General features: G+C 39.3%; 1 protein-coding gene across 1 annotated transcript in view; it reads right to left on the bottom strand.

Moving 5' to 3' along the window:
* Positions 1–24,196, bottom strand: part of LOC114659374 (endothelin-3-like) — a 96,249-nt gene extending 72,053 nt beyond the window's left edge. Inside the window, exons 1-2 of the mRNA XM_028811828.2 lie at positions 23,638–24,196; positions 6,419–6,692 (exon numbers count right to left, since the gene is read on the bottom strand). Of these exons, the coding sequence (XP_028667661.1) occupies positions 6,419–6,692; positions 23,638–23,707 (344 nt within the window). The 5' untranslated portion in view covers positions 23,708–24,196. The remainder of the gene's footprint in view (positions 1–6,418; positions 6,693–23,637) is intronic.
* Between the last annotated feature and the right edge of the window lie 282 nt (positions 24,197–24,478).

Below are 24,478 nucleotides of genomic sequence, written 5' to 3'. Positions count from 1 at the left end.
AAATTAATTTGTCTTGTTGACATTGATCAACAGAAAAAGACTTTATTGTCAAGTTGGACACAGATCTCTGCAAAGTGGTCAAAATGAATTATAAATATATGAAGATGCACACAGTAGTTACAGTAATTGTGTAAGATGAATCCCCTTTCAAGTCAGTACCTAGTAGGTGCTCCTTTATCAGCCATCACATCCTTGAGTCAGTGTACACAGGTCTCTCTCTCTCAGCTTTTTACACACGGACACAGCCATATTTCTCCATTCTTTTTTACCAGACTGCTCAGACTCTCTCATCCTGCATGGAGATTGTGCGTGAACAGCTTTTCTTAATTGAAATGGGATTTGGATTCGGTCACTTGAAGGGTCACACAAAAAGAGGTTTGAAATGTGCTTTCCATGAAAAATTTGGCATTTATAAAAGACGACTTGATGGTTGAACGTATGTATATTTATGGGAACTGTGGCCCATCTGTATGCAACATTTCAGAGAAACTGGTAAATGAGAACAGCTTTGATTAAGTAGGAAAATGCTGCAAGACGAGCTAAATGACAACTCATGCATATAATAATTAATATCACCATTATTTTAATGTGTGTTAACGTGAGAAACACATTAAAGCTCAAAGTGATTAATATTATATACAGATTCTATTCTAGTTCCCTTTTCAGAGGGCCAGTGCTGCATATTTCTTCTTCTTCTTTTGGCTGCTCCCATTAGGGGTTATCTTCCTGTCCTCTGCATCTTGCTCTGTTACACCCATCACCTTCATGTCCTCACTCACCACATTCATAAACCTCCTCTTAGGCCTTCCTCTTTTTCTCTTCCCTTGCAGCTCTATCCTTAGCATCCTTCTCCCAATATACCCAGCATCTCTCCTCTGTACATATCCAAACCAACGCAATCTCGCCTCTCTAACTGAGTCTCCCAACCATCCAACTTGAGCTGACCCTCTAATGTACTCATTTCTAATCCTGTCCATCCTCATCACACCCAATGCAAATCTTAGCATCTTTAAATCTGCCACCTCCAGCTCTGTCTCCTGGTCAGTGCCACCATCTCAAGCCCATATATCAAAGCTGGTCTCACTACCAATTTGCACTGAAGAAATTTTTTTTGTTTTTCATTAGTTTAGATTGGCTTCCTGTTGTCACTTCTCATAAGTCATCTGTGAATCCAAGACAAGACTGATCAACATTGTGGCTTGGTTCCTTCAGCCAAGATGACCTGAGCTTTTCTTTTTAAAAGTGGCTTTCTCTTTGCCATTGTCCAATAAAGTTGTGCCTGATGCAAGAATTGTGGCCTGTGTTATGACTAAGTCCCATCAGACCCTGGCTAGTAAGGAGGACAGGATCTTAATAAAACAAAAACATTTATTGTCATTAAAAATACTCAGTCACACTATAAAACTCTATGAAGTGCATGAAAAGCATAAAGGAGTTGCCAGCAAAGCAATCCGAGGTCAACAAAGTTCCAACACAGAATCCAAAGAATGGTCAAAAAACAGAGCAGCAGATTGAAAATCCAGAAAATGGCGTAATCACAGCAAAACACGAGTAAAGTCACTACTTCAAAAGTGAATCTGAAATGAACCTCCAGGAACGGTTAAAGACCCTGTGGATTTGTAAGGCAGAGGACAGTGATTGGCAGGTGGCCCCGCCTCTTAGGGAACCACCCACAAAACACATGGAACATAGTACAGGATAGAAAACAAAGCATACAGTAAATAAAAGTGAAAAAAGACATTAGATAAGACTTTGAACCCCCTGGCTGACATCTAAGAGTCTGCACAGTCTCTCCAATCTAAGCCACTGTAACTACTTCAGAATTCTTAATGGTCTCTTGGTGCCCTACCTCACCAGTCTTCTACTTGAATGATCACTCTGTTTTTGTGGATGGCCTATTTTAAACAGATTTACAACTGTGCCATACTCTTTCCATTTCTTAATTATCACTTTCACTGGACTCCAAGGGATATTCAGTGACTTGGATATTTTCTTGTCTCAGTCCCCTGGCTTGTACTTTTCAATCATTTGCTTTTTGTAGTGTTCTTTTATTTTCATTGTGTGGATTTAACCACCATACTGGCTCACCACAAATTGGACCTTCCAGATAAGGTGCATTTATACTGCAATCAGTGGCAACGTGAGACAGGTGATATCCATTGAACTAATTGTGGGACTTCTAAAAATTAATTCGCTGACCCAATGATGATTTAGGTGAATCGTGTTCAAAGAGGTGAATGCTTATATGATCAATTATTGTATTTTATATTTGTAATTAATTTAGAGCACTTTACATGGATCACTCAACTTCACATGGTTCATCACTTCAAACTTCACATAGTTTTCACTGGAGCCTTTTTCTGTTGATCAGTATCAAAAAAGACAAATGAAATCTACTGTGATTCAATGTTGTACAAAAATAAAATGTGAAACTGAATTTTACCTAAACTCTCTGAATTTACTTTTACTATTTACAATTTCAGTTTACATGCTTGTTTTGAAAGGAATCTCTATGTGATTAATCTGCCCAGTGGCTGACTTTTAAAGAAAAATGGTGCTGAAAGATTGTCATCCATTTGCAGGTGTGTGATTACTGATCTTTCCCTGGAGTAAGAAATTCTGACAAGCTCTACTGTACAGTCAGAAAAGATACAAAAAGAAACAGTAAATCAAAAATGAATAAAGTAGTTTTGGGTGCATTTGAGAAAGAAATTGTTAGTTTGATTGCAGCTGCATAGTAAGACGACGGGCCTTGAAAATGTTTGGTCTTTATTTAACTGTGAGCGCCAGTAGTCCAAACTGTACTTTTGAAAATTAATCTTGAGAACAATAAAGGAATTTTGAAGGGAACTCAAATTCTGCAATATATTTTTAACCTGAAACTTTTCTTTGAGAGCAATAAATTGAAAGTAGTCAAATTGCTTCCTCTTATTATTAGGTGTTTGTGGCTTTAAATTGAGTGGATTATTGCAGTTCAGCAGTCAGCAAATTTCAGATTCTCAGTATTTGGGCCACGACGCCCACAATTTTAAATTAATGAGTTCAAATTATTGTCTAGTATTTTCTGAGTTTTGGGCATTCTTTCTCAGGCCCCCATTTGGGGGTGGTGAAAAAGTCAGGACATAATGAGAGGTTTGTAAGCTTGAAAGTCAAATACTATTTATTGACTATAAGAGGCAAGAATCAAAGTCAGGAAACCATAACAGTCAAAACAATGAGATCAAACTAATATTATAAACCACACAGCAAGTTCTTAGAAGTAATCTGAATACTCAAATAATTCCTAAATGAGCAATGACAATATTTATCCCAATGTGGCGATGACATCACACAACCCGCACCACCGATTGTTAAGCCTAGCAAAAGCCTAGGCAACTGACAGTGATGGTGTTTGTGCAAAGCAATATGGAATTCAAAAATAAACCATCTTAAACACGCATCAGAACAATAAAAAAAATTTTGAGGCCAAAGATTTGCAACAAAAAATTCAAACAAAGTCAACCTATAACACCATGAAGGCTGGGAAGACTCAGTCAGCCAAGTGAATGTGCTGGGATCTGTATGTGTCTCATGTAATCTGACCACGGACGCCTAATTTGCTGCCAGTGCCGGGACCCTAAACTGAAAACACACAGTTTAGAAGACTTGAATTTTTGCATTCCTTTTCGTTATAATTTTAAGGTTTTAATTAGAAGTTAAATGAAAGAAAGACCATGTGGAATGTCAAAAGGGCAACAAAGTAAATAATGCGATCCTCAAAGCAGAAATATGGGCAAAGCAGAACCAATCGCAAACCAAAATTAACACATAAAAACAAAATAATAATAATAATAATAATAATTGCTTATTCTCTTGATGCTGTGGGTCAAGGATGCAAAAAAAAACTGGAAGCACCACCTTGGGGCAGTACTTCCATCCATCCATTCATTTTCCAACCCGCTGAATCCGAACACAGGGTCACGGAGGTCTGCTGGAGCCAATCCCAGCCAACACAGGGCACAAGGCAGGAACCAATCCCAGGCAGGGTACCAACCCACCGCAGGAGGGGCAGTACTTAACTCTGGTAAAGAGGCATTTCATGGAAAACAAACAGTGAGCGACAGGCAGGATTAAGCATCAATACGTGATCTTCATGCCATTTTTTCTCTTGTCTTTACTGTATAGTTACAGTTACTTTTTTTAAAATAAGGAACACATACTCTGTACATTAAAAATGAGTATAATATTATAATGCTGCTGTCATTTGAAACAACAACAAGAGAATTGTCAGCATTCAGCATGCCACACAAGATGGGAGTGTATAATTTCAACCCTAAGCAGCCCGGTACTGGGCCGACAAGGGTTCAAAAATGTTTTAAAAAATCTTTTGCCACATTATACAGGTGAACTGTGCCACACATGGACACAAACAATACCTTGTTTTCAAGCAATGGGTGTCTACTACACACATATAGTGAACCCATTGTTACAGTATGTATAGTTGACTTTTAATTTGGTATGAAATCATACTTGTGGTGTACCATATCAGCAAAAAAATGTAAAAAATCATAGTAATTCTATACAAGGAATACCCAAGTGTTATACATCACTTAAAAGGTCTTGATGAGCAGATTTCAACTGAACTGTCACTATGACTGAACAAATGTCCACCACAGACCAAAAACCAGAGAAACCATCATGTAAGGTGATCTTGAGTGTTAAGAAAGGCACCTATTAAATAAAATGTATTATTATTATTATTATTATTATTATTATTATTATTATTATCATACCACTCATGTGAAGTTTTACATGGTTCCACTTATAAGTTCACAAAACAACAGCAGAAATAGACAAGTGATAGATATATCAGTATTTAAAGAAGATTCTCCTGATACAAGCAAGCCCAAATATGTCATTGTGTGATGTACATCTGTAAACCTGCTGCAGGGCCCACCTGCTGGGTACCAACAATCCTTTCTTTATTGGGGGAGGGGGGGGGGCTCTTGCTCAGTGGGTCATTCCATCTTAAACTATACACCATTCGATAGCTGAGACTGTGACGTTTCCAGCTACATGTTTGTACAAAAGGAGCCACCCAGGCTTGCATAATGAAGCTCCCGCCTCACCGTACACATCTGAATTTTCATGTATTCTTGCATATAACTTGACAAAAAAACAGAAAATATATCAATGTCTATTGCAGATTCTCCTGAAAAAAAACAAGTCCAACTAGGTTTTTCCATGGTGGACCAATTATGAGTTATCCTCCATAAAAGAACATGACATGACAGACAGGCACCAACCATCTGTGGATCCTGGGCAGGTTGCTCTGGCTCAGTGGGTCTTGCCATCACAAGCTAAATACCACTGTATAGCTGCGATGGAGCCGTTACCAGGGATTCCTCCTCCTCCAGACCACAAAGGGGCGACCGCCCGGGTGGCTATGGGGACCACGGGAAATGAGCATGGAAGCTCAACTCTGTATGGGCCTGTGATTGTCTTGCCTGGTAACTCCATAGCACCATCAATGTAATTCATTTCCAACATCATTAAAATACCTTTGACATTAAAAAACGGATATAAACAATAGATTTCTTGGTTGATGAAACCCAGAAAACAATATTCAAAAAAATTTAGAAGCCCAAACAGCAGCCAGAAAAATCAAAGTCACCAGCTAAATCATGACACTTACTTTCTGCACTTTATCCTGGATAAAACCACTGAAACTACTTTATAGCCCATTTGAAGCCACTCCTGGACAATCTGAGGGAAGTTCCTTCATCCCAGAGCTGACTCCAGAGGCCTCATATTTCCTTTTATCCGCATGCCATAATACATTCTAAAAAGACCAGGCATTGTTTGTGGCTGCCACCTCCCATGTTCCATAGAAAAGGATGCAAAACTTTTTGTTTGGGGAAACTTACTCAAGTTTTGCCTAAGCACCATAATCCTTCATTAGCTGGAGAATAAGGCCCTACTGCATGGGCTACCTGTGCCTTACTGCCCTGGAGAAGTGTTGCATTCTTGTCCACAACTCTATCTAGTAAACATACATTTAGATACATGTTTTTAAGATTTCAGCTTAACAATATTCTTTCACATGGCACAAGTAGACATTTTGCCACATCTCCCTGATATAAATCTTCATTCCGTTAAGCAGAATATACCTTTATCATGAGATGATGACAGTATGAATAGGCTCAATGGTTACTCTTTTATAATCAATATTGTTAACTAATGTCACTTTATAATACAAGCATGAGCTTAGGCCAACAAAAGCTATGGTGCATACTACATTTCCTTTAAAGGAAAATTAGCAAGCCTCTCCAAAAAAGAATTCCCAGTGACTACAATAAATTGAAGTCATATCCTCTGAATAATGCTAATCCCCCAATTCTTATTCTCACCAACTGAGCGGTGAGACCTCGTTACTCACTCTGGTGTATTGATCCAGATGATGTCCAGGTGACAGTAATAGACGCACTCCTTGTCCTTGTAGGTGTAACAGGTGCATCGCTTGGTACGTTTGTGGGGCTTTGGGGGCTGCTCCTGAGCGCCAGTATCTAGAGGTTGTTTGACATTCACCAGTTGATGTGAGGCTCCTTGTGTCCAAAGGGAGGTGCTGTTTGCGGTCATCCTCTCTGCTTGCTTCACTCTTCCTTGCCACATCACAGTGGTAACAGATGGCCTGCTGTTTAGGAAAGGGGAGCCTTGGATCACAGTAGGTGAACAGTAAGAGAAAAAGGAGATTTAGAAAAGTGTCAGGAAATTGTTAAACAGGTCATAATCCTCACAGTCTATGTAATCTATGGAATTCACGTTAATTATAATGGAAAAATGTTAATATAGATAAAGTCAAATTTTACAATGCTTACAAAAACAATCATCTAAATTACTAAAATGTAACTAAATCTAGCTACTCATTTTTTTTATTTCCCAAGTTAACCCATTAGGAGACTTGACAAAGCTACCATACAAAGACGTATCACAGTCTGAATGGGACGGATGATTCATTTCAAAGCCTGAACATGAGGTAAAGTACTTCTTTTAACTTACTGTCCAGTAAATCTGTGGTCTGTCCAATAGGCAAGGGCCCTAGAAAAAATCCCCTTGTGAACCCGGGGAGAACATGCAGACTGCACAGTGTAGGATGAAAAAGATTAAGAAAGGCATTTACTGTTTGTGAGTCACAACCTTTCATGCAATTTTTGTTTAATTTCACAAAGCAAGCATACTGTATACAGCAAGTAAACACACTTGATCTTTTGAAAAGATGTGTATTCTTAATTACATAGTTTGGCTATTTGCATTCTTTATCTTCTTCTGCTGTCTACAAGAAGTATCTTACTTAGGATTATCAAACTTTTAGATTTAATGCTGTCCAGAAAATGAAAGATAACCTACATGGATACTGAATTTGAAGCAAGCAAAATTGTGTTCACCAAAAAATAACTGATTTTTGTGTTGCAGGCTGCTGTTTTTATTTTTTTACTACACCAGTACATGTGTAATTTCCTTGCATTACGTATTGCATGCACTGGAAGGACAGAAAGAAAGAAGGACAGAAAAACATTGGGTACACTAGCAGGCTTGAGATAACTTTCAGTGCGATTTGGCTTCATATGTCAATTTAGGAGTTATTTTTGGAACTTCATGAAAAAGCAGCTTTTTAAATTCAGCCACTCATTTATTCACTGACTCTCTTTTCTCTGTCTGCTTGCATCCTCTCTCACACACGAGTGTGTCAAGCAACTCACTGAGGTTCTCTGCCTTGTCAACAGGGTAGGACCTACAGTTCTGGATTCAGCTGTAAAGAGGAGAATATACAGTACATGAAAGAAAGACACAGACTCAGTGTTTTAACTTTGGACTGCTAGCCCTCGTCTCCGCTTTTGTCTATGTCCCGTTTTTAATTTTTTAAAATTTTTTTAGCATTTTATTGATTTTATTAAAATTACATAACATTCCATACAAGCAAGTCAAGTTTAATAAAACTAGGTTCAAAACAAATCAACCTTCACCCATAAGAAAGAGAACTAGGCCAGCAGAGTAAAACTATAATAATAGTAAAAATAAATAAATAAATAAATAAATAAAAAGAATAAAAAAGAGGGGAGAGAATCCACTTCCTCAATTTAAATGCTTATTCTAAAATGTTACTGATTAGATCCTGCCAGGTTTTGAAAATGTTTTGCACAGATCTTTTAAGTGAGAATTTGATTTTTTCCAATTTCAAATAGCATATAACATCAGTTACCCTCTGACTTAAAAGAGGAGAGTTAGGATTCTTCTGTGTCCCATTTATTAACCCTCACAATGTCTCTGCTGATTTAATGCTGTACCTTCCAGGATTTTTTGTACCCAATTTGAACACACCTTTCTTGGTTCCCTGTTCTGGACAACAGATTTTTCACCACAGACCTCTTTTATATACAAGATACAAGAAGTTTATTGTCATATACACAGTAAAAACACATGTTAAAACCATGTAATGAAATTCTTACTTTGTTTGCTCACCTTCATATACAAACACAGAAAGACAAAAGCAGTATAAAAACAAATAGCAATTACAATTATAAGATTACAAAATAAGGTGCGTAGTGCCCGATGACATATCGCAGCAGTCAGTACCATTTATGAGACTACGAGTTGTGATTTGGATTGACAATTACAGTGTCCATTTTAGGACATCCTCCTCCCTCCGAAAAAACTCCATCCTTCCTACTACCTTCGACAAAATATTCCTCCTCCCTGCGAGGAATCCCCAGTCACCCCTCCTCCCTCCTCCCTCCTCTCTCCTCCCTCCTCCATCCGCTCTCAGTTCTCCGCTGTCCGTTTTCCGCCATCCACCCTCCTATCTCCGTCATCCGCCTTCAGCTCTCCATCAAACCCCACACTCCCCCCGCCCCCTCATCGACATTTTCGTTAATGAAGTGACGTAATACTTCAGCTCCACCTTCTTCACAAGTTCATTAACCATGCCGCCCGCATACAAACTTAAAAGGTTTAAATAAAACAGAAATATATACCTTTATTTTTAACTTCCTTAACTTGTGGAGGGTGTATCCTGTAGCAAAGCCCTAACTTTTTTCACGAAAGCCCCTTTCAGTCAATAAGCCTTAAAAACAGGTGTAAAGATATTGACAATAAGCTACGCAAACCCACCAAGACATGGAATCGTTTAAATCAAGGCGCTGTGCTACCTTATTCCAGATCGGTCCTAAGGCGTTCGTATTTTTCAAAGCAGTTCTGGTTTCCATCTGCATCTGTAGCTGAGTTGAAAAACACCATCCCATACTATTAGTTAACGATTAACACATTTCTATATGTATTGTAAGCATACAATACAACTGATAATATGTTGCGCTTATTTATCTGGTGTACCGACATTTTTGCGTGGTTTGTGCCCTTCAGAATGAAAAAAGTTTGCATTTACCTTTTTAATAAAAGGCGAGCTTTTAAGCCTGAAAAATCACACCGTAAATGCACACGTTTAATTGCACATGTGTTAATATGTATGCTTAAACAATATTAAAAGACACTCAACAATTAACGTCATTTACTTTCGTTCCCACGTTTGAGTCGTACTGTAAATTCTTACTGTGAAATATAATTGACAAATAATTTGGTTAATGAACTTGTGAAGAAGGTGGAGCTGAAGTATTACGTCACTTCATTAACGAAAATGTCGATGAGGGGGCGGGGGGAGTGTGGGGTTTGATGGAGAGCTGAAGGCGGATGACGGAGATAGGAGGGTGGATGGCGGAAAACGGACATCGGAGAACTGAGAGCGGATGGAGGAGGGAGGAGAGAGGAGGGAGGAGGGGTGACTGGGGATTCCTCGCAGGGAGGAGGAATATTTTATCGAAGGTAGTAGGAAGGATGGAGTTTTTTCGGAGGGAGGAGGATGTCCTAAAATGGACACTGTAGACTTTAACTTTTAGCATTGTTGAGGAGTCTGATTGCTTGTGGAAAAAAAAACTATGCGTCAGTCTTGTGGTGCGTGATTTCACACTCCTGTAGCGCCTCCCTGAGGGAAGCAACGAGAAAAGCGTGTGTTGAGGATGAGTATTGTCTTTGATTATGTTGCACGCTCTCTTGATGACCCTATCAATTGGCCATCTTAGCCTGTAACAGTGATCATCCTAAATTTTAGAAGATATGACGTTTAAAATATTTTTTATTATTATTATTATTACATGATTTTATTCAATTTGCCCCCTTTATTTGTCTGATAAAAATTTTGCAATCAGTTTTTTACCCACTTTTACTGAACCAAATTCTTTTAAACTTTGTATTCAAGCTAATCTATGGTGACAATACAATATTTCATCAGTTTTGACCCAGGATCTGTTTGTTAATTATGTCAAATTGAAATTTCTCATTTCTTTATATTATACTTTAAATGAATACACATATATCTACTCTCTATATATAAAATCCTAAGCCTAAAAGAGCAACGATTTTGTGCAATGTTTTTATGTCACGTTTTAGTCATGCTTTAAATCGGGTTTATTTTAAAACCTACATATATACGTTTGCTATCATTTCTTTCAGAATTTATCGAACTTTAATGTAATGTTAGATTTTCAGATTCTTATTCCGTTTTTAAATTATGAATTAAAAAATATCAAGAACTCACATCCCGCAAGATGAGACTTAACCAAGAGTGCCAAGAGATATTTCCACACCCGGGGCTGGAAATAAAAGACAAAGAGTAGGACAGCTGCTGTACAGGCTTTTAAATGTTCAAAGTGCCGCGCAAGATGCAGATCACATGGCACGGCAGCAGCAGCAAGCCAGCAGCTGATTGAGCAAATTGGAGGTAAAAAAAAAAAAAATCTGTATTTGTTCCCCATTGTATCACTGTTTAAGAGAGGGCTTCAGAGGAGCGACCATGTCTCCTTGGGGTGCGTTCAGCCCCCCTCTTCACAGTGTGAGTGGCAGACTGGGGGGCTTGCCTCACTAGTATATATATATATATATATATATATATATATATATATATATATATATATATATATATATATATATATATATATATACTGTATATATACATACAGTTAGGTCCATACATATTTGGACAGAGACAACTTTTTTCTAATTTTGGTTCTGTACATTGCCACAATGAATTTTAAATGAAACAACTCAGATGCAGTTGAAGTGCAGACTTTCAGCTTTAATTCAGTGGGGTGAACAAAATGATTGCATAAAAATGTGAGGCAACTAAAGCATTTTTTTAACACAATCCCTTCATTTCAGGGGCTCAAAAGTAATTGGACAATTGACTCAAAGACTATTTCATGGGCAGGTGTGGGCAAGTCCATCGTTATGTCATTATCAATTAAGCAGATAAAAGTCCTGGAGTTGATTTGAGGTGTGGTGCTTGCATGTGGAAGATTTTGCTGTGAACAGACAACATGCGGTCAAAGGAGCTCTCCATGCAGGTGAAAGAAGCCATCCTTAAGCTGCGAAAACAGAAAAAACCCATCAGAGAAATTGCTACAATATTACAAGTGGCAAAATCTACAGTTTGGTACATCTTGAGAAAGAAAGCAAGCACTGGTGAACTCAGCAACGCAAAAAGACCTGGACGTCCACAGGAGACAACAGTGGTGGATGATCGCAGAATCATTTCCATGGTGAAGAGAAACCCCTTCACAACAGCCAACCAAGTGAACAACACTCTCCAGGGGGTAGGTGTATTGATATCCAAGTCTACCATAAAGAGAAGACTGCATGAAAGTAAATACAGAGGGTGCACTGCAAGGTGCAAGCCACTCATAAGCCTCAAGAATAGAAAGGCTAGAATGGACTTTGCTAAAGAACATCTAAAAAAGCCAGCACAGTTCTGGAAAAACATTCTTTGAACAGATGAAACCAAGATCAACCTCTACCAGAATGATGGCAAGAAAAAAGTATGGAGAAGGCATGGAACAGCTCATTATCAAAGCATACCACATCATCTGTAAAACACGGTGGAGGCAGTGTGACGGCTTGGGTGTGCATGGCTGCCAGTGACACTGGGACACTAGTGTTTATTGATGATGTGACACAGGACAGAAGCAGCCGAATGAATTCTGAGGTGTTCAGAGACATACTGTCTGCTCAAATCCAGCTAAATGCAGTCAAATTGATTGGGCAACGTTTCATGATACAGATGGACAATGACCCAAAACATACAGCCAAAGCAACCCAGGAGTTTATTAAAGCAAAGAAGTGGAAAATTCTTGAATGGCCAAGTCAGTCACCTGATCTTAACCCAATTGACCATGCATTTCACTTGTTGACGACTAAAGGCCCACAAACAAACAGCAACTGAAAGCCGCTGCAGTAAAGGCCTGGCAGAGTATTAAAAAGGAGGAAACCCAGCATCTGGTGATGTCCATGAGTTCAAGACTTCAGGCTGTCATTGCCAGCAAAGGGTTTTCAACCAAGTATTAGAAATGAACATTTTATTTCCACTTATTTAATTTGTCCAATTACTTTTGAGCCCCTGAAATGAAGGGATTGTGTTTACAAAATGCTTTAGTTGTCTCACATTTTTATGCAATCGTTTTGTTCACTCCACTGAATTAAAGCTGAAAGTCTGCACTTCAACTGCATCTGAGTTGTCTCATTTAAAATTCATTGTGGTCATGTACAGAACCAAAATTAGAAAAAAGTTGTCTCTGTCCAAATATTTATGGACCTAACTGTAGATAGATAGATAGATAGATAGATAGATAGATAGATAGATAGATAGATAGATAGATAGATAGATAGATAGATAGACAGATAGATAGATAGATAGATAGATAGATAGATAGATAGATAGATAGATAGATAGATAACTGACCTGAAGGACAATATACTGTTCAAAATGTGTAGCAGCTGTACAAAAATGTGACATTTGGAAACCTTTTTTTGCTTTTTGTAAAGTTAGGGCACTTCATTAAAAGTCTTACCATCTCTGAACTGAAAAATGGACATTTAGGTGCTTTTTATGGGTTGTGAAGAAACAATCTGCATTAAATGCAGTAGAAAGTCCATTAATGACAAATGAGAGACAAGGCAAGATATTTTTTAAGAACCTGTACAAATCAAGGGATGTATGACTTTTTTCTTTTACTGTTCATTAATTTGAGGAAATGTAGGAAAAGTCCAACCGTTTCATCCTGAACAGATTAAATTTAGGGTGCTTTTACTGATTTAAAATACAAAAGCGGGTAAAATTTGACCAGAAGATGTTGTAAGTGTTAAATAAATGTTTAATACATTAACACTTTGTGCAGTCAAAAACTGCTTGGTTCCTAATTAACCTTACTTACAAATTATTAACTTATTTATTAGGCGATTCACCTGATGAATTATATTTAAAGTTGTTTTGACATACTCGTTGAGTAAGCTGTCTAATGTCTCATCTGTTTACTTAACTGAAGGGTTTGGCTTTTGCAAGTGTTACGTTGTGCTTTAATCATTTATAGTGGGATATGTAGAGTGCTTTGCCTTTCCTTTTATATGTCTGTATTCCTAGTTTACAAGCTGCTTAAGAAGAAAATCCTCCCAGACCTACAAACTCGGTAAGCTGGTCACAGAATAGACATAGTGAACAGGGTGCATTCCAAAGAGCAAAATTTATTTCTCAGTGTAAGAAAACTATTCTGGAGTGCAGATATTTGAAATGAACCCTTATTTTAAAGTCCTAGGGGAGTTTTCCTTCAATTAATGAAGAATTTATGTTTCCTTCCCTTCATTCTTTTGGCATCTGCATTGCTTAAATCACATCAGCCCACAACCTTGAGAATATCTAACAAGTTTAAACACATTCAAGCCCTGCTTGCTTGAGGAGACGTATAATTTCACACAGTTATCATTTTCCCATTTATAATTTCCAAGCAGCTTTCTTAACTAATAAAACTAAATTTAGTGTTAATATGTCACTATTCTCAGAAGACGCTATTCTAAAGTGATTACCCCACAATGGAGCACAGGTGCAGTGTGTGCTGATTATGGGATGTTGAAAAATGAGCCTGCAGCTTTCTGCTTTACAGACCATGTCTGTTGCTAGACACCATTCATTCTGTTCTCGGAGTTGTAGTAATTCAAATTTTCATTTAAAAACTAAATAACAGGCAGATAACATGAAATTATTGCAAACAGGCACTTCCAGACACGAGCTAAACACCTTTCTTCTTGTGTCAATGGTTCTGATTTCAATGGAAGCAAACATTCCATTTCTTTCATGATTATTTATTTATTTATTTTGCAAAGCGAAACCCTGAGCTTCCCTGCGAATTCAGATTCTTAGAAATTGTTTCACTCATCAGCAATGTTCCCTATAATTTTTTTTTCTGCTGAGTGGATGTTCTAATAAATTATGTCCAGGTACTTTCTACACTTTGCATTTAAGATCAAATAATTCAGCATTGGTTCACCCTTGGAGTTTAGAGCACCTTGACACAATAACATAAAATTGTTGAGTTGGGTCCCCTGGAGTTTTGAGTAACACAATTCAATAACGCACAATCAATTAGCTCTGCCTGTTGGGTTTCAGTGTGATGCTGCTGGGCAGTTCTAGAGATAAGAGATGTCTGGCTGCACAGCCACACAGCACATGGGCATCATTGCTTATCCCTTTTCACTGCAGAACTAGTGAACATGTGGTGTAGTGGTCTAACACACTCCAGCCACTCTGTTCCACCTGTTTGGGTCACACTGGCCACTCCAATGTGGTAGTTGTGACCTCTTCCATACAGACAATGTTGGCTTTCACAACACTTACTGTAGTTTCATGAAAGGCGCCTCAACTGTATCAAATATCGTAACACTAATGAACTACTACTCTAACACAATGACCAAGATGATACCAAAACACCAGGCATGAGCAAAAAATTAAAGACCATCTATTTAACTGATATACAAGGAAGGATTAAACAATTTGCAAATAAACAGAAGGATACCAAATCCTAGCTGACCTCATACTTGTGGTGTTTGTGGGGGGCTCTCCCCATTGCCTTTCTTACAGTTCTCAGAGCACTCATTCCCTTCCTTATCATCCACCACTCCACAACCCTGGCCTCTTTACCCGCCAGTAGTTGAGTTCTTGTCCTCTCCAACTGCTTGACTCCACCTCGTGGTGAAGATAACTACTGTTAAGATTGAGATAACTTTAAAAATGTTATTATGTGGTTAATAAATTATTTTACTGGTCTCTACTTTCTTCCTTTGGGGGTTTTGAATATCAGGGGCCATTTCTGGAAGTATGTGTGCTTCTTTTGGAACCTCTGGAATCTGTTACATTTGTTATTGTTATATTTTTGCAATACCACAACACCATTTTGCTTGTTTATGGGTGCTGGTATTTTCATTGTCTAATCAAACAGCATGCAATTCTCAGTTGTCAGAGGGCAAGGTGCTAAAAGTCAGGTCAAGCAACATCATAGACACAATGCTTTTTAAAATATTGCAACGAAACTTTACCAAGATTACCAAAATTAAATGTAATTGCATTGGAGCTTCTGATTGATTCACAATGTCATAATTCTTCACAAAATATTTAAGTGAAATTGGTTACTGTTTTGTTTATGTGTGTCATTCTTAGGGCCCTTGAGCAAGGCTTTTAACCAGCAATTGCTTTGTCTTGAGTATGATGTTAACCTGCATCCAGCCCTGCAAGCAGGTCCTCCACCTTACAAGGAAAACTTGGGGATTGGCACTCCAGCCACTGTGAAAACCTCACATTGTGTGGTGCTGAGGTGTCACCCACTGCACTCGGGTCCCAGTCCAGGTGGTTTGGCATGCGTGGGCTCAGCAACGCGTTATCAGTGCAAGCTCCCACCTGTTTCTGACTTTTACTACAGTCCTCTTTCATTTTTTCTTCACTCTATGTACCTCAGACTATAAATGTAACACCAGGTCATGTCACTTGTACAAATTCTCAGATGAGTCTGCACTTATGGGGTGTATTGATAAAGGCGATGAGACAGAGTATAGGAGTCAGGTGGAGACCTTTGCTTTATGCTGCATAGAGAATTGCCTGCAACTTAACATCATCAAAACCAAGGAAATGGTCATTGACTTTCTCCACACCCGATAGCCTCTATATCTGGTCACTATTAAAGAAGAGGATGTAGAGGTGGTCCACTCCTACAGGTACTTAGGGGTCCACATTAATGACACTTTGGACTGGTCATGTAACACAGAGGAGCTATATAAGAAAGAACAGAACCGGATCTTTTTACATAGGAGACTGCGTTCCTTTAATGTGGGTAGTGACACCCTTTACAGCTTCTCTAACTCTGTGATGGCCAGTGTGATTTTGTAGGCTGTGGTGTGTTGGGCTGGTAACATCGCTTCAAGAGAGACCAACCAAATCAACAAGGTAATTAAAAGGCAAGGTCAGTTTTAGGACATACTCTGGACCCCCTGGAGGTCGTAGCAAAGGAGAGAATTAAAACAAAACTGAGTGCCATTATAAACAATGCTGCACATCCTCTGTGTGACAAACTAACACTGAGGACTTTCAGCAAACAAATCATTCAACAGGAGTGAATGACAAGAAACGCGACTGGATGTCCTTAATACCAACAGCAATACGTCTGTATAATGCCTCACTGTGACTATGACCGCCAAGTCAAAAGTTCTCTTTCTTTTTAATTTTCTTCTTTGTTCAGACCAAAGTGTGTGAATTTATTTATTTATGTATTTATGTATTTATTTATTTATTTTCTTACTTGTCTGTCTGTTTATGTATTTAAAGAACTTGGTAAATACCCAAATTTCCCCCTGGGGACAAATAAATAAAGTTCTACTTTCTATTTTGTTATGGCTACAGTCCATCTCCTGATGCTTTTTACCAGTCTTTTTTTGTAAAAAGGGATTTTGGGGTTTAAAAAAGCAGATTTTCTCCCTAGTGCTGAGACCCACCTGAGCTGATAGCTTTTATCTAGCATTTAATTGAAAATATATATGTTTTTTCTCTAATATCTTTTTTCCCTTGGCAGAAGAACTACAGCATACCCTCTGTGGTTGCTTCCAGCTGTACATCTGGGATCAGTGGGCGTTTATAATGTGTCTAATACAAGCCTCTGAGACCACTGAACACTTTTTAGGGCAACTACCATTAAACCATTGACCACAAACTACCCACTGTGCAAATGTAATATTTAAGGGCCTGTATGCCCTCTAGGAGATTATCTCCATGTCCTCATTCCCTTTATTAAGAACCAGCTGTGCTACCCATCTAATATGGGTTGAAACCTCCTTCTTCTTCTTCTTCTTCTTCTTCTACTGCTCTCATTAGAGGTTGCCACAGTGGATCATCTTCTTCCATATCTTTCTGTCCCCTGCATCTTGCTCTGTTACATCCATCACCTGCATGTCCTCTCTCACCACATCCATAAACATTCGCTTAGGCCTTCCTCTTTTCCTCTTCCCTGGCAGCTCTATCCTTACCATCCTTCTCCCAATATACCCAGCATCTCTCCTCTGCACATGTCCAAACCAACGCAATCTCGCCTCTCTGACTTTGTCTTCCAACCATCCAACTTGAGCTGACCCTCTAATGTACTCATTTCTAACCCTATTCATCCTCGTCACACTCAGTGCAAATCTTAGCATCTTTAACTCTGCTTCCTCCAGCTCTGTCTCCTGCTTTCTGGTCAGTGCCACCGTCTCCAACCCATATAACATAGGAGGTCACTACCGTCCTGTAGACCTTCCGTTTCACTCTCGCTGATAACTGTCTGTCACAAATCACTCCTGATACTCTTCTCCACCCATTCCACCCTGCCTGCACTCTCTTTTTCACTTCTCTTCCACAATCCCCATTACTCTGTACTGTTGATCCCAAGTATTTAAACTCATCCACCTTCACCAACTCTGCTCCCTGCATCCTCACCATTCCACTGACCTCCCTCTCATTTACACACATGTATTCTGTCTTGTTCCTATTGACCTTCATTCCTCTCCTCTCCAGAGCATATCTCCACCTCTCCAGGGTCTCCTCAACCTGCTCCCTACTATTGCTACAGATCACAATGTCATCAGCAAACATCATAGTCCATGGGGACTCCTGTCTAATCTCGTCTGTCAATCTGTCCATCACCATTGCAAATAAGAAAGGGCTCAGAGCCGATCCCTGATGTAATCCCCCCCCTCCAACTTGAATGCATTCGCCACTCCTACCACAGACCTCACCACTGTCACACTTCTCTCGTACATATCCTGTACAACTCTTACATACTACTCTGCCACTCCCGACTTCCTCATACAATACCACAGCTCTTCTTAAAGCACCCTGTCATATGCTTTCTTCAGGTCCACAAAGACGCAATGCAACTCCTTCTGGCCTTCTCTAAACTTCTCCATCAACATCCTCAGAGCAAACATTGCATCTGTGGTGCTGTTTCTGGGCATGAAACCATACTGCTGCTCACTAATCATCACCTCACTTCTTAACCTAGCTTCCACTACTCTTTCCCATAACTTAATGCTGTGGCTCATCAATTTTATTCCCCTGTAGTTACTGCAGTCCTGCACATCCCCTTTATTCTTAAATATCGGCACCAGTACACTTCTTCACTCCTCAGACATCCTCTCACTTTCTAAGATTCCATTAAACAATCTGGTTATAAACTCCACTCCCATCTCTCCTAAACACCTCAATGCTTCTATAGGTATGTCATCTGGACCAACGGCCTTTCCATTTTTCATCCTCTTCATAGTTGTCTTTACTTCCTCCTTGCTAATCCATTGCACTTCCTGATTCACTATCTCCACATCATCCAACCTCTTCTCTCTCATGTTCTCTTCATTCATCAGCCTCTCAAAGTACTCTTTCCATCTGCTCAACACACTCTCCTCGCTTGTGAGTACATTTCCATCTTTATCCTTTATTACCCTAACCTGCTGCACATCTTTCCCAGCTCAGTCCCTCTGTCTAGCCAATCGATACAGGTCCTTTTCTCCCTCCTTAGTGTACGGGTTGAAGCCTAAGTAATCAATATTGACCTCATGTTTTTTATTTGATGCATGGGTTGTCTATTTGGTCTGGTATAAAAATATGTATCTGATTCCCTTCCCTCGTGGTGGCCTTTTCCTCTTTGGACTGAGCTTCCTGTTTTTACCTTTTACTCTTGGCATTGCTTGTCAAAGTGACCACTGTTATAATGTCTTGCTGGGAAAATGTGGCAGTGGTCACAACTGCATTTGCCTGGTTTGGTGACTTTATCCTAGTCGTGTCTGGGCATTGGCTTCCCAACATGTGTGTCGATTTATCAATATTTTCACTTATGCATAGTCCACCACATGAAGTTAAAGGTCATTAGCATTACACCTATAAGCCTTGTTCACAAGACCCCAGTGCAAGCAAAAAAGTCACCAGCACCCTGCTGTTGCTGGCATATAATGATGGACAGCAGAATAGACTGATGAGACCAATTTTATTTTTAGACCCTTATTTGGGATTTTTATTATTATTTTTTTCTTTCACGTTTTGCCTATTTTTTAAATTTTCTTCCTAACCCGAACAATCAGGCAGACACACAGGTACACAGACAAACACAGACACTTGTCCTTTTATTAAGATGGAAAATTCAGGCATCCCTGTCAGTAGCTGGGTCTCCTTTCCTAGAGCATCCTTGGAAAGAATACCATGATGCGTGCAGCACACAGTCATGACAATGGTGCCCTGCTGCCCTGCTTCTTTCATGAGCATGATAATTTACATCATCACTCCCAACACAAGGGTTTTTCAGACTGCCTGCCTGTTTTTCTTACCTCTACCTGTCCCAAGTTATCCTTGTTCACAAGGGCTCTCCTTTGGAGCTTATAGGAATTGGATCTCTCTAGATATCTTGTTTGGTTGTGTGTGTGTGTGTGTGTGTGTGTGTGTGTGTGTGTGTGTGTGTCTGTGCGCATGCTTCTTTCATGGAGGTGTATGTTTCAATAAAAGTATTTTAACGTTTTTGTAAAAGTGGCTGACTAGAAAGAAAAATTAAGAAAACTTGACATTAAACCTATTCCAGAGCAATTCTGAAGATAATACTTTAATTTTAATACAGGTACGTTTATAACGTGCATAAATTACCCACTCCAAAAATTATAAAAGCTTAATTTGAGTGCCTTAAAACCCTTCCTCAAAATGGAGTAGCACAGTGGTTAGTGCTTTGCAGCCCATGAACCTGGGTGTAATTCTTGCTCTAATCTCTTTCTGTGTGCAGATTGCATGTTCTCCACAGGTTTCCCTACGATTCCCAACATTCCAGACTCTTGCAGGTTTGCTTGATTGCTAATTTTACACTGGCTTCAGTCATTGAACGTGCCCTGTGATGAAGTGGCACCTTGTCTACTGCTGATTTTCTTGAGTCCACGGCTCATAGTCTCTTGTGGTCAGGTCTGAAAGTAAGCTGAATAAGTTTTATCTTAGGGCCTCACAGTCTCAAGGAGCCTGTCAAGATCTCCAAGAGTTTTTTTTTTTTTTTTTAAATAGTTTTAGTTTCAAATATTTTAAGTTCTAAGGGAGCAAACTTTCCTTGCCCCCCTCATGGGTTTGGTATGCATGTTGGTATTCTTGTCAGATTCTCTCCTCACACAGCCTTATACTTTGTTAAACTTTGCTGGACAGGGTCTCTACAGCTTCCCATAGCATATGGTCGCACCATGAAGTCCAGTCCTGTCTGTAACTTAAAAAAGAATTAAATACACAAGGATACCCTTCATCAATCGATCGTATATTGTCATTGGTTTTCCAAAGTTGTATGAGTTTTTTGTCATGCTTATCCATTCAACTCCTTTCTTGTGCTGTGCCTGAACTTTCATTTACAAATGTGGTCTCATTATTCTTGTCTGTCATGTCTTAGAATGCCATCTTTCCTTTCACCTGACCATAATGTTCATCATCAACATGCCTAAAACGTTTCCAATCTGTCCTGTTTGCAAGGTGTGTGTAGCGCCTGGGTGGTGGATAATGGAGCACATTCCACTTTTTAAAGGAATACTCTAAAATTGAAATATTATTTTTGAATTGTTTCCAGTTCCTTAAACTTTATAAATGCTGCAGGCAGCAACCAGGGACATTCGTTTTTGGACCTTAACACAAATCATTTAAAAAAAATTAGAATTAGCATAAAGAGATTCAATACTAATGCAAAACAAGCCCCTGTATTGGAATAAGTAGGCTAGATTAGGAAAATGAGTGAATGAATAAACATTAGGTAGATGTAACGATTAAATTTAATTATGTCTATTATTAAACACACTTAAGTTCAAGATCACAAAGCGTATTCTGGCACTTACTGGCTAAAGTCAAGAACTAACGGTTCCTCTTACGGACGGTCCTGCCGGCCGACCGCCGTGTATTCAGCGCTCACGGAGGGCTCACCGAGACACCGCTCTCTGCGAGGATTATTAGAATGTCCGACGGATGGAGAGATTCATTGTCTGTATGAGGCGCAGCTTCTAAGCGAAGACACGTCAATTGATAGCAGTTACGGAATAAAAAATAGTGCAGTAAGGTGTCCAACCACCTACGCATTGTCTATACTCTCTACACAGCCGTCTAATTTCAGGTCACAGAAGCTGGTGGCCCGCTATGATGTGCAGTTAGCTTCTCCACTACCTCTTTCACATCAGTCACTTTCTCGCTCTCCTACAAAATATGTTCTCTTAATGCCTAATGAACTTATTGACCTTGATCGACAAGTTGCATAACACGAACCGCTGCCCGCGGGAAGCGCTCCTCTTTACATTCCTTTTACAAATCAGCGAAATCCAATGTATGGACGACCCTCAGTGGATCCCGTCGGTGGAAGGGAACCTAATTAAGAGTCAACTAAACGTATAAAGTTCGGTTTGCCCAATGTTTTTACGAGGAATAGTTGACGAAATGGGAAGTTTTTTTTTTGATCGCCTTCTCTGTTCGTAGTTCCAATGTAGGTCCACTAGGGCGATCGTTGTGCACCTTAGTTTGTATATGGCCGAAAAAAACGCAGGCTGTAATTGCAGAGTTCATGATCGCTACGAAGGATCGGAACCTACATATGCATATTCACGAAAACACGTATGCGTGGAGAATGCAAAAAACGTGGCATGCTTCTTTATGCACCTATTGTTAATCTTTACAAATATATAGCACGCATGTTGGTTGTGATTTTTTTCAAAACGTTATGAAAATCTTTTATATGTTTTCCTTCTGATTTTGTTCAACAATACATTATTTTCTTAGTAATGGAGTTGGCACTTGCAACAAGGGTTAGGACGGCTGCCTCGCTACTAGACACTTTCGATAAACTTAATCACAAGGTGTTATATTGACTGTCCCTGTTCAATTAATATTGATGGGTAAATCGCATTTAAATGTCGAGATGACCTAAATGTGAGTTTTTAGTTTCTCTTTTGTGCTGGTGCATTCATATACGCTTTTGACACAAATATTACAGTTTTGGCTCCACATCATAATATTCTTTCTACCAGTTCACTCTGTTGGGAGGCTTTATTCCTGCAACTAGTGATCGATATGAGAGTCACCTCGACCTGTTTAAGCATCTTTAGGGGCACAGCGATTAGATTCTCCTCACAGCTCAAGGGAAGTGGGATCGATTGCAAGTACGTGCTCGCTTTGTTATTCACCTGAGTTACTGCTCGTCCACAATCACTTTTTGATTTCAGAGACTTGCGTGCCAACGCAACTATCCAGGTTAGGATGGACAAGTTTGAGGGTCTGTGCGTGTCTCGCGATGGGCTGGCATCCCGTCAACGGCTACATCTTTCATTAATGGCACCCAGGCTGCTGGAATTGCTTCCAGCTCCCCAAAATCTTGTAATGGAAATACACTTTTCTTAAATTGGATTGATGAACTACAAAATTAAAAAATAAAATATATGGAGCTTTCACTGTTATATTAAATTGCAAGACATTTTCCTTAGTCTGGTAAGCCTTTATACACTCGCCTATACATTTTTTAAAGGGGTTTAGCTGACACATCTGGAATACTCTGCAAGACTTTTAAGCTTTTAAAACACCTCAGATGGGATCGTAGCATTGTTATCATGCGAAAAAAGTTGTATGTCACTTCTTCTGTTATAATACGCAAAATGTGTTTACCTTTTGGTCGCCTTCTTTTCTTCGAGAGTCATGTAAGCTGGGGCTTTTACCTATCTTTTCACTGTGGTATGTGTTGTGTTAATTTAGTTTGGTTTTTGTTTTGTTTTTTTTTTATTTTACCTCAATGGGAGTATATTATACATGACTTACTATAGTATACAGATGTATTTAATTACTGCACATTTTACAAACGCGCATTATTGTATCGATATCTTAATGTTGCACTGCTTCCAGCTTCTTGGTTATGGTTTCAGCGTAAAATTACATAATATTGACAAGCCCGATTTAATCGAATTTATTATGGTCGCGGGTGGCGAAGCTTATTACACTTAACAAATGTAAGTAAGCTTGCTTCAAGCGTTTTCTAAAAAGGCAGTGAGCCGGGCACATAGTATTTGTACTGTTTCCACTTTAAAGGCCAGTGCTCTTGCAAGTGCTCTCACCTGCACTTTGTCACACACGCACGCTGTCGTATGCACACCTGTATAAACAAGCGCCCAGCCGTATAATCAGCGTCATATCCAGCGAGCTTCACCCACAGCACACTCAACATCATTAGGATCACTTACCTTTTACCAGCGCTATAATCAGTACCATTATTAGACACACCCCTGGATCCATCCGGAGAATATGTGCCATGCCAAGGCAACTCCGAGAAAGATGAGCAATAAACCCAATGCAGCGGTTGAAAATCAAAGCCAAAATCTGTATCTTAAAGGTAACACAGCTGGAGCCTAAGTCATATCCATTTTGTCTGTGAAAAAATGCAACGAAGCAATAAACTTTATTTCCTTTTTGTATCCAGGTAAATTGATGCAAACAGATGAAGCAAAAATCCTTTAGACAGATGAAATAACAAACAGAAGATGACCGCTGATATCTGGTAACACAGCTCGTGGTACGTCTGGTGGCACGGATATCAAGTAGAAGGGTGAATTGCACTTCACAAGTGGAGCCAGTAGCCCTGACTTGCAGCCGACACGAGTCTCTGCAGAAGTGAACAGCGTCTTTGTGCCTTGTGTACTGTATAACGACGAGCTCTTTTGGCTCCCTCTGCTGGAAACACGTAATTCCACGAAGCAGGTTGCTTTCGAAGAGGGTGAGTGAGTTGCGCTGATGAATTCCTGAAAGATGGGCAACACCATTCAATTCATGTCTCCACCTGCAGATTTCTTAAAATGCATCACGATCTCATTGTGTAATACGACACAATGAAGACATAAATAAGATTTATTTGAAGGATTGTAAATGTATGCATAACCACCCTAATCAAGCCGGCTCTCCGTGTGCAAACCAGGTTTGCTGTTTTCAGCTATTTAGTCTTCTTTTCATTACATCTGTTTTTCAGTTTCTACGATGACGGAGTCTGCTGTAGCTGCAATACTAATGCCAACTTTGTTACCCTGTTCG

Source organism: Erpetoichthys calabaricus, chromosome 10, assembly GCF_900747795.2.
Source record: "Erpetoichthys calabaricus chromosome 10, fErpCal1.3, whole genome shotgun sequence".
Lineage (NCBI taxonomy): Eukaryota > Metazoa > Chordata > Cladistia > Polypteriformes > Polypteridae > Erpetoichthys > Erpetoichthys calabaricus.
The sequence above is the reverse complement of the archived record's forward strand: the minus strand, read 5'-3'. Positions and strand labels throughout refer to the sequence as shown.